This window comes from Dendrobium catenatum, unplaced genomic scaffold (assembly GCF_001605985.2).
Source record: "Dendrobium catenatum unplaced genomic scaffold, ASM160598v2 fragScaff_scaffold_1615, whole genome shotgun sequence".
Classification (NCBI taxonomy): domain Eukaryota; kingdom Viridiplantae; phylum Streptophyta; class Magnoliopsida; order Asparagales; family Orchidaceae; genus Dendrobium; species Dendrobium catenatum.
Window position 1 is genome coordinate 723,195 of NW_021320077.1, and position 16,175 is coordinate 739,369.

Consider the following 16,175-nt stretch of genomic DNA (forward strand, 5'->3'; position numbering starts at 1 on the left):
TAAGCGGGATTTTTTTTTTTTTTTTGTTACAGCAGACGGGTCAACAAATGTTAGCTTCATTCAGTTAGCCATGAATCAAATCATATAAAAGTAAAGTTTAGTTGTGTATATGAACATCGCTAAATGTGATAGGAAATACTTGTATATTTCAAGTAAACCCTAACAAGATTGTAAGATTGATAAAAACAGTGAGAAAAATTCAACAATTCCAACGAAACAATAAAAAACGTCTCCTGTAGCAGAGAACCGGCCCTACAAGGGAATAGTTTCTCTATTCCGGCCTAACAAAATGCTTTTAGATGTATTTTCAAAGTTTGAATATGAACTTAAGGATCTAAGACAAGTCTTTTATTGACATTGTGGATGATGGTGATGTTCACTTGCTTCATCTCTTCCTCTCTATGGGCAGTTTCTCTTTTCTTCACCATCTTCTTCATGAAGGGTTTCACATTCATATATCCTATTAGAGATGGAATTCGCCAGATCCACAATACAATCAATAACCTTCAATTCTTCAACAACATTTCAACTCTTGGAAGTAGAGTTCTCGCAACATAAGGGAATTGATGCAGAAAAATAAATTAAGTTGAAGTTCTTTTTTAACATTTTAGAATTTCTTTTCATTTTAGTAGTTTGATTTATTAATATTATTTTATGTTAAATTATACAACTTTTAGAAAGCATGAAAAGGAAAATTTTGATTATTCGTGAGCGCACTTATAGGCATATCAACATATCCATGTAAACAACCAGCTGAAAAGTTAGCGTATGATTAAATTGCGAAACTGAAGATAACATTCGTCAGAACTGTATCTAGAAAACTACTAAGCATTGCAGTAAAAAACAAAACCTAAGTCAAAATTTTAAGAAATGGTAAATCAGCTAATTGGCCCAGAAGGTTAAATGATGCATACCATGGTTTCCATGTTCGTGGAAAGCTTTGCATGGTTCTGAGGTAGAAAAGGATTTTTCAGTCTCTGATATTTGGGAGACAGAATGTCCATTGGACTGTTCTGTATATGCTGGATTATGGGAGGGAATACACTCGGTATGGTAGTCCTCAAGCTCACTGGAAACATGTGGTAATTCAGTAGTCAGAATGAAGAATCTTTTAGTAGCTGCATCCAAGTTACCATTTTGAGAAGTATAATCTTCCTCCGTCACAGAGCAACCACGAATATCAGTTCCTCCTATATTTCTGAGATTCCTTCCATTGTTTTGAGGGTATTCATCAGCATGAATGGATGAAGTGCCATCTTCATTACACATTACTTGTGCTGCTGCTGAAGAGCAAGGTAAATCACTATTTCCTAGATCGTTCAAATTTTGTGAATCATAGGAGGTTAATGTCATGCAACAATCGGTATGTTTGGATATGAAATTCTCAAAAATGACTGGCCTTGTAGATGAAGAAGGCATGTCATTAAAATTTGATTGATCAAAAGAGTCCTCATGTTCTTCAGTAACAAGTATTATTTCTCTCAATGATTCGTATCCTAAACATTCTGTAGAACTACTTAATGTTTGCTCACTCTCACTTTTGAGGTGCCCAGATTGACAGCAATTCATTGGAAAATCGACAGGTAAGCTCTTACTATGAGAATTGCCATCAGTATCATTTCTCATGTTGTCTGCCCCTCCTTCCCTACTTAACTGGTGGTGAATGGAATTCTCTGTCTGCTTGGATGACCCCAGAGCAACCGCAGAAGATGCTGAAGCAATGTCTCGCCCAATGCTTCTTTGAAAGTAATTAATATTATCTCTAGAATAAGAAGGCTCAAAACAAAGAACATTTGTAGCAGACACAGTCTTTCCTTGTAAAATTGGCCACTTACTACTGCCAGATCCATGCAATAGAAGCACTGAAATACCTGTGCCTTCAGGAATATCAACTTTTAAACTGGGATTAACAGCCTGGTTTGACAGTTGTGGTGCATTAATGCTGACATCCGGTGGAACATTTGTATCCCTTTTTCTGTCAAAATGCTGATTGGAAAGCTCAGACTCCCTTTGATTCAACAACTGTATAGAACAGATGTTTGGCAAGCAATCAGTCCCCATTAGTTCACCCGCGTGATGAAATTCAGGAACTTTACAGTTGAGTGGTCCTTTGCCAGCTGTGTCTACTGCCAAATCCAACAGAAAAGTATCATTTTGAGTCAACGGCACACAGGTTAGAGCTCTTCCAGTTGTACAAAGCCTATCATCTTCAGCACATTCTTGGCATAAATTTACTAATTCATCCAAATCTAAAACCTTGAATTCTTTACTACATTTGGAGCAAATAGCGGACATTATATGGCCATCCTTATCACAATGGTTGTCAATAAAATGTGTTGAGTCTAGATTGGTGTTACTTGTTTCAACATCTTGAAACACCAGTTTGTGGATATCTTCCGAATCAAATTTCTTTGACAAAATTTCATCAAACATCTCATCCCGTCTCGGAGGCCTTCTAGAAAGTACAGCATGATTTGTATCTTCAATAATCTCATCCACCTTATCAAACAGAAATATTTCCTCTTGGGTTTCAGAGTCTTCAGTCCTTTCCCATCCAGCATGTAGTTCCGTTGGTTCAAGCTCACTTCCTTCCACATCAAGTGCAACACTTAAAAGACCCTGTTCTGAGCTTGCATTACTACTAGTGGTAAGTGAAGAGTTCCTTGAGAAAATGGGCCGGACAGTGGTTGCAGGGGCACTTGACAAAAGAGGCCTGAACATATTATGAGGTGTTTTGTGCTGGGCCTGTATAGGTAAGAAAAAAGACCATCGAAAGAAAGATAAATATAAAGATAAAAGCAATTATACGTAGTATTGATTTCTTGAAATAAAAGAAAACAGCATTGAAAGTAGGAATGAATGCATTAGGGTTGGTTTTCCATCCATCAAAACTTAAAAAAAAAAAAAAAAACTCAACAACTTTGAAAACGTGAAAAGAACCAAATTAGCCAATTTTAGGAATCCAACATTGCGGTAAAGAGAAGCATTAAGTATGTTCTACTTCACTAAAGCATTTTCATACATCTAAATAATGTTGAATTTCGATCTCCTCCCTGAAGTCCGACATCATATCAATCTCATCCAATTATATTGACAATCTGTACCACCAAACTAATGCCACTTAATTGGATAATTTGGTTGTGCATAACATCTATAATTTTATAAAAATAAAATTAAAAACAAATTTAAAAGGGAAACCCTGGTAAAATTGTGCATAACAATGCCACAGAATCTATATAATCTATAATTAAAAATACACATCCAAATGGGCAAACCCAGTTGAAAAGATTTGTGGCCTCAATTGTGACAGAAAGGTCAAAGAATTGCATAAAAAATAGGCCATCTACAATGCAAGGTTAGACTTGTCAAAACTCGCATTGGCATTTCAAATGCGCTCCACAACTTTAAATGGCACAACTAATTCAAGATAACTCCAGGTTAGTGTTTCCTATTGCAACTAATATGATGGGTAGCATGCTTTCCTGCCAAGAAAAATTAGAATTCATAATATTAATAGTTACAAATCAATACAATAGCTCAACTGATTATGATTAAAACAATTATAAATATCCAAGAATGTCAGTAGGAATTTGAAAAGAAGAAAATGAATGAGCAAACGAATAAATTTTTACACAAACAGATTTTTGTATATATCAATTTTTCACCAAAATCAATAGCACTAAACAAGACAATAACAAACTCTACAGAAGAAATAGACAAGAAACGAAATTAAAGTTAAAAAAAAAAAGCTAGGCCACACACTAATACAAAGAGATGACTTCCCACATAATCAAGTGGTTGTACTTACAGTCGAGCTAGAATGAATAATATATTCAACTTGTACTGACAAGATTGAAAACTAGAAAATAAATTTGATTCAAGTTTTAAGTTAAAAATTTTATGATTCATACCACTATTTATAACTTCACATCACCAAAGTTAATAGATAAGGTTGGCACATAATCAATGTAATGTAAGTTTAGATTCATCATAATTTTCATATAATGTTCTCGAAAACAACTAGCTTTAGCAGCTTCAAAAAAAAAAGTAATATAGAGCTTCGACAAAAATTGTACCAATCCAATACTAGAAAGCGCAAAGGACTAGCAAGCTTAGCCCCACACACACATGCACAAGTAAACATACACAAACAAACCCACAAATGCCCGCATGCACACACAGTCGCAGACACACCCATTTTAAGCAAAAATATGATTTAATATATTCCGTAGCCTCCTTTTGTGAGTACTAATTTAAACCAAACAAGATCGTGTTCACTCAGGAAAAGACAGTGCTACGACACGAACCCCGCTTTAACAAGCTTATAGGTCTCATTTTCATAGAGGTAGATTAGATTTTTAATTAACCAGATTTCCACTGATGATTAGCATCAAGGTTTATTTAGTTTTGAGATTCCACTTCCTATAAGCGCAAGCCCTCATAGTTAATTACCCCTCCTAACGCATAAAAGATAATTCTTGATTAAGGATGAATCAATTTTTACACATGCAACAATTTTAATTTTGGTTGTGAGGGATGACGGTAAACCTGATCAAGATCTCATGGTTCCATTGTCCGGGGTATATCGTAGGTTTAGTCTACCAACACTAACAAATGTTGATTATAGTATACAAGGAATCTGATTAGCATCCATGGGTTGTCTCCTCTGAGGGATCCCAAGTAAATTGAAGTGGATAAAAGTAGGTTATTTTATTTGGGTTGGGACTTGTGGCTCCGCTTGGGAGTTGCCCACAGTTTAAATTTATGTTGGGTCTTGCAGCTCCGTAAAGGAGTTGCCCTTATGTTTGGATTTGGGTCGAAGCTTACAGCTTTCATTGTAAGTCACCCATTTAAAAGATCTTATGGCTTCGTTTAGAAGTAGCCCGTAGGTTTAGTTTTGAGGTTATTTGCTAAGAAGTTTCCTTAACATGCGGGTCTTACAGCTTTACTTAGAAGTGTCTCATCTTACGGCTTCTATTAGAAGTAGACCGTGGGTTTAGATTTGGGATCAGGGCTTACGGCTTTCACTGAAAGTAGCCCGTGTAGTGGGTCTTACGGCTTCTTTTAGAAGTAGCCTAAATGTTTGGGTTTGAGTTTAAGTCACTTTTACCTAGAGTTTTCCCCTAAAGTGTTAATTGAAATCAAATTTACGTCGTCTATTAGAAGTTGTCGGCTAAACATGGGTAAGCAAGGATCTAGTTTAGTGGGGTTTTGCTAGAAGACATATAATTCTGCATTTGAGTAGGTCTTACTACTTCTATTAGAAGTAGCCTGAGCAACAGGTCTTACGGCTTTCCTTGGAAGTTGTCGTTGAGTTTGCTTACTCCCCTTGGGAGGATTTGTTACTCCCTTTAGGAGGATTTATAACTCCCCTTTGAAAGATTTATAACTTCCCTTGGGAGTGTTTGTAGCTCCACTTTGGAGATTGTGTGCATTAATTTAGTTAGGATTTACCCTGTTTTAGCTGGCAGTTGCCTATTAGGCTATCTTTAGAGTAGTTGTAAACAATGTTTAAAATTGTGTAATCGGGTATTAAGGCGTACGCCTCAAGGCATTTTGAGGCGTAAGCCTCAAAATCAAAAGATTGCGTAAACATAAAATGATAAATTTTATATATACTAATGAGTAAATAATATATAAAACATAAAAATACACAAGATATGGAGTGAAATCAAAATATCCCAATAATAAGACAACATTAAATATAATTCAACTCAAACTCCATCTTTCCCAAATCATAGTATTCTTTTCATTAACAAAATAATTCCAAAAATAAATAGCAATGACATATCACATAAGAACTCATAAGTCATCAACACTGTCATCACTAAGGGGGTCTTCATTTGAATCATCATTATGATGAACTACTCTCTCCCCTTTCTCCTCTCCTATAAAGTCTAATGTCTCCCAATCAGGTCCTTCTTCCCAATGTCAGTTATCTTCCTCTTCCCTAAATATTTTTAAACAATATCAAAATGAATAATAGTGTAATACATTAATAAAAGTCTAAAAAAACTATGTTATTTATATATCTTTTTTGATTTGTTCTTGAGTTGTGGTGGCTGTATACGTTTTAAGACCATCAAAAAAATTAACATTTAAATCTTCATCTTGTAATTCAGACTGCATCACTTCAACTTCATCATCTAAAAATCGCTCATTAACAGATGTCACATCCTCGCAAAGAAAAGGATCTTCATCATTCATTAATCCTTTTTCTTTAAATTCATATCTCTGAGTCTCCTATGTACATAATGTACACCAATGAATTCATCCTCAAGGTCGACAAGCGATTTCTCCTCTTTGTAGTAGATAAACTTGATTTTTTTTTTAGTAAGTGCATTCTTATGTTGAGTTAGCTCCTCAAGCTTCTCAAGAATCAGATCTATGCAATGTGCAGCACATGAAATACAGTACAGATGTTTCCTTTTCTCCATAAGTTTGTTACATGCAGTCTTATAAAAACTTGCATTATATGTCACAACTTGTACAACCAAATGTTCTCCAACCTCTTCAACAATGCTATCTAATAATCCAAATATGAACTTAGCATCTTTGACCTGGTCAGATGTTTCAACTAACCTTAGAAACACAGTACAAATCTTTTTTTTTTAAGCATGAGTTGAAACCATTAAAAGGACCCCATCAATTGTTGTGAATAAAAAAAATAGATTTCATGGTTTATAAGGTTAGGAGGATTTTGAAACATGATGTTCAGTTAACAAAGGGCAAATTTCACAGCTTAAGAAAGATGGGACTTTATTGTAGAATATATTAGAGAATAACTATTTTAAATGCAACAAAAAAGGGTAGCAAAGCCTATAATGTCACAAAATTATTCTATCTTTAAAGAAAGTCTTTTATCCTCCTTAGCATTGTCAAAAATCTTCTCTGAGCTAGTTCCTATGGCTCATAATAGAAATGATAGAAATTAGCATGGCAATTGAGATCAAGAGTTATTTTATTAATGGATAAAAGGGGCAATGATAAATTTGGGACATAAAGAGCATTATGAAAATTTGGCATGGGAGAAATTTGAATTGAACTAATCCCGGCTATAACCAAGAAGGGCCCATTAACAACTTCAATATTTTTTTGCCAGCAAAAGGTGCATAAGAAATAAATGTGAGCAACTTGTCATGTGATTAGTTGCTGCATAAGAATGATCTAAGTCTTGCGGCTTATTTTTTATGGAGAAAAAATAATTTTATTATCTTGTTGTACTAATGAATAACGAGTGTGAAGGAGAATTGTGGAGATTTAAAGAATTTTTGAAGGTGCATTATTTGCTCCTTTATGAAGGAGATGTTTTAGACTCAATCGATTGCCCATGGGAAACTTCAGTGGTGGTTTGAAGCACCTTGCCATAGGGTCTCTTCTTCTAGTGTGCTGGCATTCTATGAATTTTCCAACGAGTATCCTTACATGCCATGGTTTTCGTTGAGTTTGCACCATGATTTTTTTCTTTGTTGATCCCTCAACATCTAATCAAGAGAACATGACAAAAATTTAATCTCAGAACACATCTTGGTTGTTGTTTTTTAAATCATTATTTTCTTTCTACACTCTTCAAGTTTCATTAGAAACGAACCTACGCATGGATCAGAAATGTTTTCCACCTAAGCTTCTTCCATTCACTTCATCTAGATTGCAATTTATTTAGGCAAGGAAAATGTAAATATAGCCATTCTCTCTTTTTAACCTTGCACAAATCGGGTTCTCCCACACATCTCCATAACATTGATCCAATTTTTTTCACAATTTTACCATCTTATTGTAATAGCTTGTAACTTCTTGCTCTCCTTGTTTAGATTGTCAAAATCCTTGATTTTAATTCAAAATTTTAGCAGTTCTCTACATCTGAATAACAACATTCAACCATCCCTTGAGATTTGATGGAACATATAGGTTTTTGTAATACTTCCCTCCAACAAATTTAGGGGCCAAGCAATTGCTTAGGAGTTCTCTAACTTCCATGCCCTGAATATTCGATCGTTCATAGTTGGTTATTTTTACTGCATCAATCAAGTAGCCTAACATTTCCCTTCAATAAATGTATAATTTTAACTGTTTGAGGCCACACAAAACATTCAATTTGTGAATGGTTATTTGGAAGGAGTTGGAGAGGTCTTGATCACTGTCGACCATGATAGGTAAGGCATTTTTTTATTATGATTACAGCAAAATGAGAGTTAATAATGTTGTTAGTTGTGATAGATCTTGATTATATCACCCATATTATTAGATTCCATCAAAACGGTGGATGTCTGTGCATGATCTAGTCAATATATACCAATCGTGAACCCTTGGGCAACTCCAGATTTTTTAGCCAAATCATGGGGCTTTAATACCATGTAAATTAAGAGAGAAATATATTTTCTAGAATTGTTATTAATCAAAAGCAGCAACACAATATTTATATGATAGTTGGAGTCCTTGTACACTTAAATTTTTGTATAACTTGCAAAAACTAATATCAATTTTTGAAACTCAAATTAAACAGTATATTCCAATTAATAGTGAAAGTCATTCATACATTTCATTCAAGAGAAATAATCTCCATGCAATGAAAAATTTCTTTTCCTCCTTATCCAACCGACGCCCTTTGAATCCCATTCATCATTTCTTAATTTTCTACATAATATAAAAGATAAGTCAAAAAGAACTATTTTACGACAATAGAAAAGCCGCACATCCAAAAAAGTTCATACGTCCAATTACCCACCCAAGCAAACTGACACGTTCAATCACCCTCTTTTTAATTAAATATGGAAGACAATCATTTGAAGAACTAAAATCAACAACCACTACATATAATACACACACATACGAGCTTTCCTCCTAAGTAGAGCGCATTTGCCTCCCAAATTTGTTCCAAAATATACACATTATATGGTCATAAAATGTAATGCCAAGCCAAACTAATGATATTCATCTACAACATAAAAAATGATTATGGACTTTTATCAATTGTAATGGAGATTAAATCATTCAATAAGCTTGTAAAAAACTGATGAATTGCAGACATATAGAAACCTACTTAAAATCTCAATTCAACCCATTTTTTATAAATCAAAGCCACTAAATATGCTTTAAATATCATTGCAACCCATTTATCAAATTTCAAAATACTTCGTAAAGCTATGACGTAAAAATCATAAATTTCTTAACGTGCAATAAAACCGTTCATCAAAAAACTTCTTATACATTTAATGGTTAATCAAGCAATCAAAAATTTATTGAACTCAAGTACACCACTAGATTTAATGATTTAATGGAAAAATGATAGCATTGATATGACTTCTAGTGGTACGCAAGGATAACGGGCATTCACTTTCAAATAGAATAAATGCATTCTGTAATTGTATGTAATAGAATATTTAAAAAGCAATGGATATTTAGTCCTAATAAAGTTAATATTCTTCATATCAATAGTTCAATCAACTTCGTTCACTAATGCTGACGTATTTATGCAATATTGGCCCCTCAAGGTTTGCAGATAACAAAAATAAACCCTTTTTTATGAGGTTTAAAGAGTATCAGGTTTCAATTAGCAAGCAAGTGTAGATAATGCTGCAAAGAAAAAAATAAGAATAATAATAATAAGATGTCAAGCATAAGAAAAAATTTAAAAAAAATAACATAGTGATTCATGCGCTTGATATATTAGCCAAAAATCTCAAAATGAAAGAGAAATGATGATACCATTAATCTAAGGACCGAATCAAAAGACCTTTTGGGTATGGAATTTGTTGGTGAATATCCGGATGGTTTTCTAGAGTATGACATGATTTTGTTGCTTTCCAGAGCTCCATCTTTTTTAGCAGGAGTACTTCTAGAGATTCCAACTCTTATGAAGTGCAGAGATTCATCATCATCATCACCAGAGGACACCATAGAACACTTACTATAAGAGCTGAAACAGTTTCTTTCTTGACCATGTGACGAGCTAGTGCTTCTTGAACTAGTTGGTGACATTGATTTCCTCCCAAGCTTCTTTGATGATTCCCTTGCATTTCCAGATGTTGGAGAAGAACCTTTTGTATACGTCACTGATAGATCTGATAAAGAAGTGCATAGGTTTGGAGGTGTCTCTAAGGTGAAACTAGGGAGGGTCATTTTCCACCCAGGTAATTTTGGTGAAGAACAATTCCCCCGACTTGCATTTACTATAGAGGGTCCTCTTCCAACATAGTTTGATGAATGAATACTAAAAACAGTGCTAGGCCTTTGTAATGTAGGAATTGAGGACCTTGGAGTATGTGTGGATTGTTCATTTGGAGTAGATGACCTTCGGGTAGGTGTTGTAGACCTAAAGGCAGGAGATGCACCAGATCGTGGGACTGAAGATGACCTCCATCTCATTTGGGCTAATTTGCCACTTGATCGAGGAGATGGACTTAGTCTGTTTGGACTAGAACTAGTTCGACTTGTCTGATTACTCTTATCAGTCTGTTACAAGAAATAACAAATGAGAGCTCCCTGTTAATGAAGATAGTGGATAAATCCCACCACGAGGTTGAAGAAATGAATGGAAAAATGGATAAACCTACCAATGATCTTGAAGTAATCGATTGGCTTCTTGACCTACCTCTAGATACAAGATTAATTGGTTGTGAATACTCATCATCCAATGATGGAAAAAGGGGTGTATCAGGAGGGGTTAATAGCCTGTTCATGAATATAAAAGTTGTGTTAACATCAGATAATGAGGACGGTTATATGGACAATAGCGGGCCAATTTTGAGGATAAAAGGAAAAAATATATATATGGTAGCTTTGATGGGTAATCGTAGAATGTCCTGTTAAAGCAACTGCAGTAACAACAGGTTAAGTTCCCTCAAAAATGTTACTCATGTATACAATAATTAGAACAAGGAAAAAAAACAGCTAATATTCCCCGCTAGAATAACTCACCAATCATAGTCATTTTTGTCGCCTTCCTGATTAAGCAAATTACTGCTCTCGCCTCTAGTTGGAATGTTGATGCCAAGTTTGAAGTCTGAGAAATGCCTCAACTTTGCTGATAATTCGAGAGAAAATTAAATGGTATAAGTGTTTAGATAATTTCATTACTAAGCATAAACCAAATAACTGTGGCAATCAAGCAGTTCAAAAAGATGGCTAAATGGGGCATTACAAATAGATTCCTCAAAATCATCAGCCGTATGGAGAAGAAAGTTATCTTTCTCTTGATTTTGAATTTCATTGAACAGTGCAAGATCATCATCCTTGTTTCTAAAAGTCAATACACTCTCAAAACTTCGGCCACTCTTGTGACCATTTTCTGCCATGTGCTCCCACCCTGGTGAGCATCTCAGAGCTGGTGAAGGCGCCATCGTTCACCAAAACCTGCTTTCTTTACATAAATCCAAACATTACCATTTTCTTCATGAACCAAATTAATGGGGGAAATAAACCGAAAATACCGATGCCCGCATTCCCGCGTTCAGAACAGACTTCACATTACTGTTCCACATTTTATTGGCAGCCTGCAGTTATAAAAAAATGCCATTCCACGATGCAAGAAACAACACGAAAGCAAATCCACTGATACATTGCATTTGCAGTAAACGGTGAGCTCCCGCTAAAATCAAAAGAATGACCATTTCCACCTTCAACGCTGTTACAAATCTTCCAACTTCAAATTAAACAAACCAAATCGCTCGCATTCTCATGGAAGGTATTGAGAACCCCATAAATCTAGTACATAGAAAACGGAATAAAAAATATAAGACAATGCCAAACATTTCGATAAAATTTACACGAAGACAAAGGTGCGGTCAGCTGAACAAATGCAAGAACACACTGTAACCACATTCAATGCCAACTACCATCTCTCCACCAGATAAGCCCAAAAGAAACCCCTTCTCAACTTTCCCGTTTTGCCTAGGGTTTCAACATTCCTTCTCAAAATTGCAGCCAAACAGCTGCCTCCCATTGATCGAGGTAATCGAACACCAGTACAAATGGCTGAACTTAGCCTAAAGCTGATGTTCTGAAGCAGATCGGACAAATACACCACCGGTCGAGCACGCTTTTGCTTCCAGCGATTCCAAAGTTGGAACAAGCTTCGGAAAGAAGGAAGCAAGCACGACAAGACGATACGATGTAGAATGAGCGACAGACAAGCAACCTCGTTAGGGCTTCTCTTTTCTTAACGTAGGTTCGCCTGAAGCAAGGTTTCCTTTCTTTCTCTCCTCAGTACAACGACAGTTCTTTATTTTTTTTCTATTTTAAATTTTATGAATTTGTCTCTACTCAGAGAGTATATTAAAGAAAATTAGAAATTGCAACGGTGCCAATGATTAGCTGATAACAGTAACGAAATGAACTTGTGTCATTATTTTAAGTTGATGGATCTTGAATCGGGGGCCGCTTCCATTAGACAAAAGCTAGAAGCAGACCGACCTGATCAGGGTAAAATAAACCCGCTTATAATCAATATATGAAGATAACCAAACCGAAATAAATATAATTAAGTTTAAAATTCATTTTATAATATATATATATATATATATATGTATATATATATATATGTACACTGTTAAAATTCGAATTTATCCATCGATGATATATGATTTTACTAGAAGGTCTGCCCAGTGGTTTGAGACATGTACATTAAAATGGCGAGAGTGGATAGTAGAGAAAATTAAAAGTTATAGATTTCCAGCAAATAAAGTATCCGCTATTAGTAAAAGATAACTCTGAGTTCCCCAAAAAAGTGTTCATCAACACTATTTTTTTATAGAATTTTAAAGGTTATATGAATGACTGATTATAAAGAGAGAAATTAAAAATTACAAGCTAACAACATTACATGTTAACATAGACACATGTTGTCCCCTGACAAGCTAAAGAAAGAAGAAGCAACATGCTCTTGGACGAGCTATTCTTGGGCGAGCTAGATGCTGCGAGTAGGTTCCGAGTGAATCCACGAGCACCTAATGTGGCTAACGAGGGAAAGGCAAGGAGGCAGTAGGAATGGAAAGATTTAGGCCAAACAATAATGGTTGAATGATGTGTGGGGTCGTCTGAATGAGTACTTTCATACAGCTAAGCTTTGCGAGCTTGAAGATGAAGGCTCTAGGGGAGAGCTAATGACTAAGATGGCAACAAGTGGCGATTTGCTTTCTTAACAAGGGATTTCTAATTCACCCTGTACTAGGCGAACTCCTTAGTATGCTCAAGCGAGTAGAACCTTTTGATCTGATCGGACAACTCTCTCTAACAGTCCCAAACTAGTGCTCCGAAGGAACACCTCTTAAAGTTAAGTGTCTTCATTATGACTCAATGTACACCTGCTAAACACTGATGAAGTCATGTATGAGTATAAATTTAGTTCACTTATTTACTCAACTCTTTAACATGCAAGTGCAAAAAGTGCAAGTGAATGAAATTAAATGTAGCTACCAAGTGCAAATAGAGAAATAAATGTAAATATATTGCTCTGTTATTATTGTAGTCTTGGAGACTACATTGATCTCGCAATGATGACGTGATGATGATGTTACTCCACCTTCTAATATTGCTAAAATAAAATAAATAAAAAAGTTTAATAATTTATTGCTAAATAAATAAAATAATTATTCTTATTTAAAAAAAACTTAGCTTTTAAACCTAGTAATTATTTTAAATATAAATTAAATTAAACCATTGTAAATTAATTTAATTATTTTGAATTTTATTAAGTTTATATTTTAAATAAAATATAAACTTAGATTTTAAATATTTTAAATAAATTATATTATATATATTAATTAATTTAATCTTTAATATATTTACGATTTTAGATTTCATTTATTTATAATATAAATAAAATATAACTCGCCACTTTATTCATTTTTGTAGTGGTGACTTGATTGTTTGAAGGATGGAAAGGGTGCTGAAGGGCGGTTCGAGCGGGATTACGCCGGTTTAAAAGCTAATTACATGTGAATCTTCATATGGGGGGAGGATGAGGAGCCTCTATTACAATGAATGAGGAGGCAAGCCTCGTTAGGTTGATCAGCACGAGGAGTGCAATGAAGGTTTCCTCTATTAAAGAAGGCACGAGTGCACAAACACAACTTTTTAAGGCAGTTAAAGTGAAATAAGGACATATTTGATTATTTCAAAATAATACTATTAAGGAAAGAAGGTGTCTAGTGCAAGAGAGCTTAACATGTAATGAATGTCTGTACCAGAATTTAATTTTTTTTAATAAGTTAATTTTAAGGTAATGAAAATCTTTGTTTAAATGTTAATCATGTTTCTCTTATTTTATAAGTCTTATATATGTTAGGATGGAAATAGAATGAGAATAACAAGTGCGGGAAAAACTCTCTTGAGCGATGCGGCATTGGGTAGAGCGGCACTGTGACACTATGCTCTTTATTTTTCAACTAGAAAATAAAGATTTTGAGTTATGTTGTAGTGTTGTAGGGTAGAGCACTACACCGTTATATCAAGTTTTGTGGTGCTACGACACGGTAGAGTTTAAATAATGAAAATTTGAGGGGGCATTGTGATGCTAGTTAGCAGCGCTCTATCACTAGTCTACATTTAAATATTATAATAAGTTAGTAGGGCAGTGTTGTGCAGTTGGGAGTTTCAGCATTGTGATGCTAGTTCAGAACTTATATATAAACATTTTCTAAAAACTCCATCACTTTGTTTGATTGGAGGAAAGAAGAGAGAAGAAGAAGAAGAGAGAGGTGGGGAGGGAGGAAAGGTAAGAGGGAAAAATATGGGTTTCGCAATTGCCGAGTCATTTTTGTTAGTCAACTTAGTTGAGAAAATTGGTTGTCTCAAGGTAGGATATTGCTACCCTACCTTGACTTTCAATTCAGAAATTTATTATGTTGGAAATTGAGAAAAGGAAAACCATGAATATTTTGGATTCTTTTTACCGTGTAACTTTTGATGTATTGCAATGTAGAGCACTACAGAAAAATGCGCTATTATCGGCAGACTTTTTGGCTGAATGTTTTACGCCAGTAACACCGACACACGTATTGGTGGAATATGTGCTGGTAAGTTAACGACACATTTTTCGGCACAATATCCACTACAGAAATACCGGCGCAAAGTTTGTCGGCTTTTTGCCGGAATTTCTTAGGTGTCCGGCACATATTCCATGGGTAATTATTGGCGGAATCACTGGAGCATATTGCACTGGCTTACTTAAACTCGACGAATCAATATCGGTGAAATATCTGTCAGATGTATAACTGGCAAATAATATGCTAGGAAATGCACCAGTTAAAGCCCTATTTTTGATTAATCCGCAAAATGAGTTATCATTTCTTTCTCTCTCGCATTGGAGAACTGCCCATTGCTTTCACTCTCTTGCGTCCGAGAGCTGTGCTGATGCCCCGAGATCGAGCTGTTCTTTCTCTCTCTTTGCTCAAGTCGGCGAGCTACCCTGATGACCAACTGGCGAGCAGTTCTTCCTCACGTCCGAGTGCTGCCCTGATCGAACCCTCTCCAACTTTTGCCAAAAGCAGCCTCGAGTGCCACCGATAAGAGAAGGTATTATCTCATGACCTTTAGTTTGGATGTTCTCACTATACATTTGCAAGAGAAGGAAACTTGGTGTATGCATTATGGAGTGTAATTTTTAGAAAGTAGAGAGGGAGTTGAAGGTAAACTTGAATTATGTAGGTAAACCATTTTAGTCTAAAGGTTTTCATTTGAGTAGATTTAAAACTGAATTTATGGAGTGTAATTTTAGTAAAAAAATTGTTTTAGTGAGGGTATTGTGATTTTTAGTGATCAAGTCATTAATAAAAATACACATTATTAAGAGTGATTGTGAAATAAATGGGGATATTATTAGTAGAATTCAAGTTGGATGGTTGAAGTGGAGGAATTCATTGGGCTTGTTGTGTGATATAAAAGCCCCCCTCAAACTTAAAGGGAAATTTTATAAGGTGGTGGTTAGACCTACAATGCTTTATGATGCAGAATGTTGAACATAAAAAAAGAAGCCCAATGAATTGATTTAAGTTAAGTGTTCTAGAGATGATGTTGCTCAGGTGGAAAGCAACCTTCTTTTTTTATTTGTTAGACCTACAATGTTGATATTTATATATATATATATATATATATAAGTCAAGTTGCAACATGGATTCAAAGTTAAAGGTTGGATCAAAGTTGATGGATAATGCATGATATAGTGGGAGTTTGGGTCA

At 34.9% G+C, this 16,175-nt stretch overlaps 1 protein-coding gene across 2 annotated transcripts in view; it reads right to left on the reverse strand.

Moving 5' to 3' along the window:
- The window catches only part of LOC110094851, a 48,851-nt gene extending 36,605 nt beyond the window's left edge, over positions 1-12,246 (reverse strand). The window contains exons 1-6 of one of the 2 annotated variants that reach the window (XM_020820186.2): positions 11,835-12,246; positions 11,141-11,703; positions 10,918-11,023; positions 10,554-10,671; positions 9,706-10,452; positions 915-2,745 (exon numbers count right to left, since the gene is read on the reverse strand). In XM_020820186.2, the coding sequence (XP_020675845.1) occupies positions 915-2,745; positions 9,706-10,452; positions 10,554-10,671; positions 10,918-11,023; positions 11,141-11,339 (3,001 nt within the window). In that variant the 5' untranslated portion in view covers positions 11,340-11,703; positions 11,835-12,246. Of the gene's footprint in view, positions 1-914; positions 2,746-9,705; positions 10,453-10,553; positions 10,672-10,917; positions 11,024-11,140 lie in introns of both variants that reach the window. The other variant, XM_028701003.1, reaches the window with a different exon arrangement.
- Between the last annotated feature and the right edge of the window lie 3,929 nt (positions 12,247-16,175).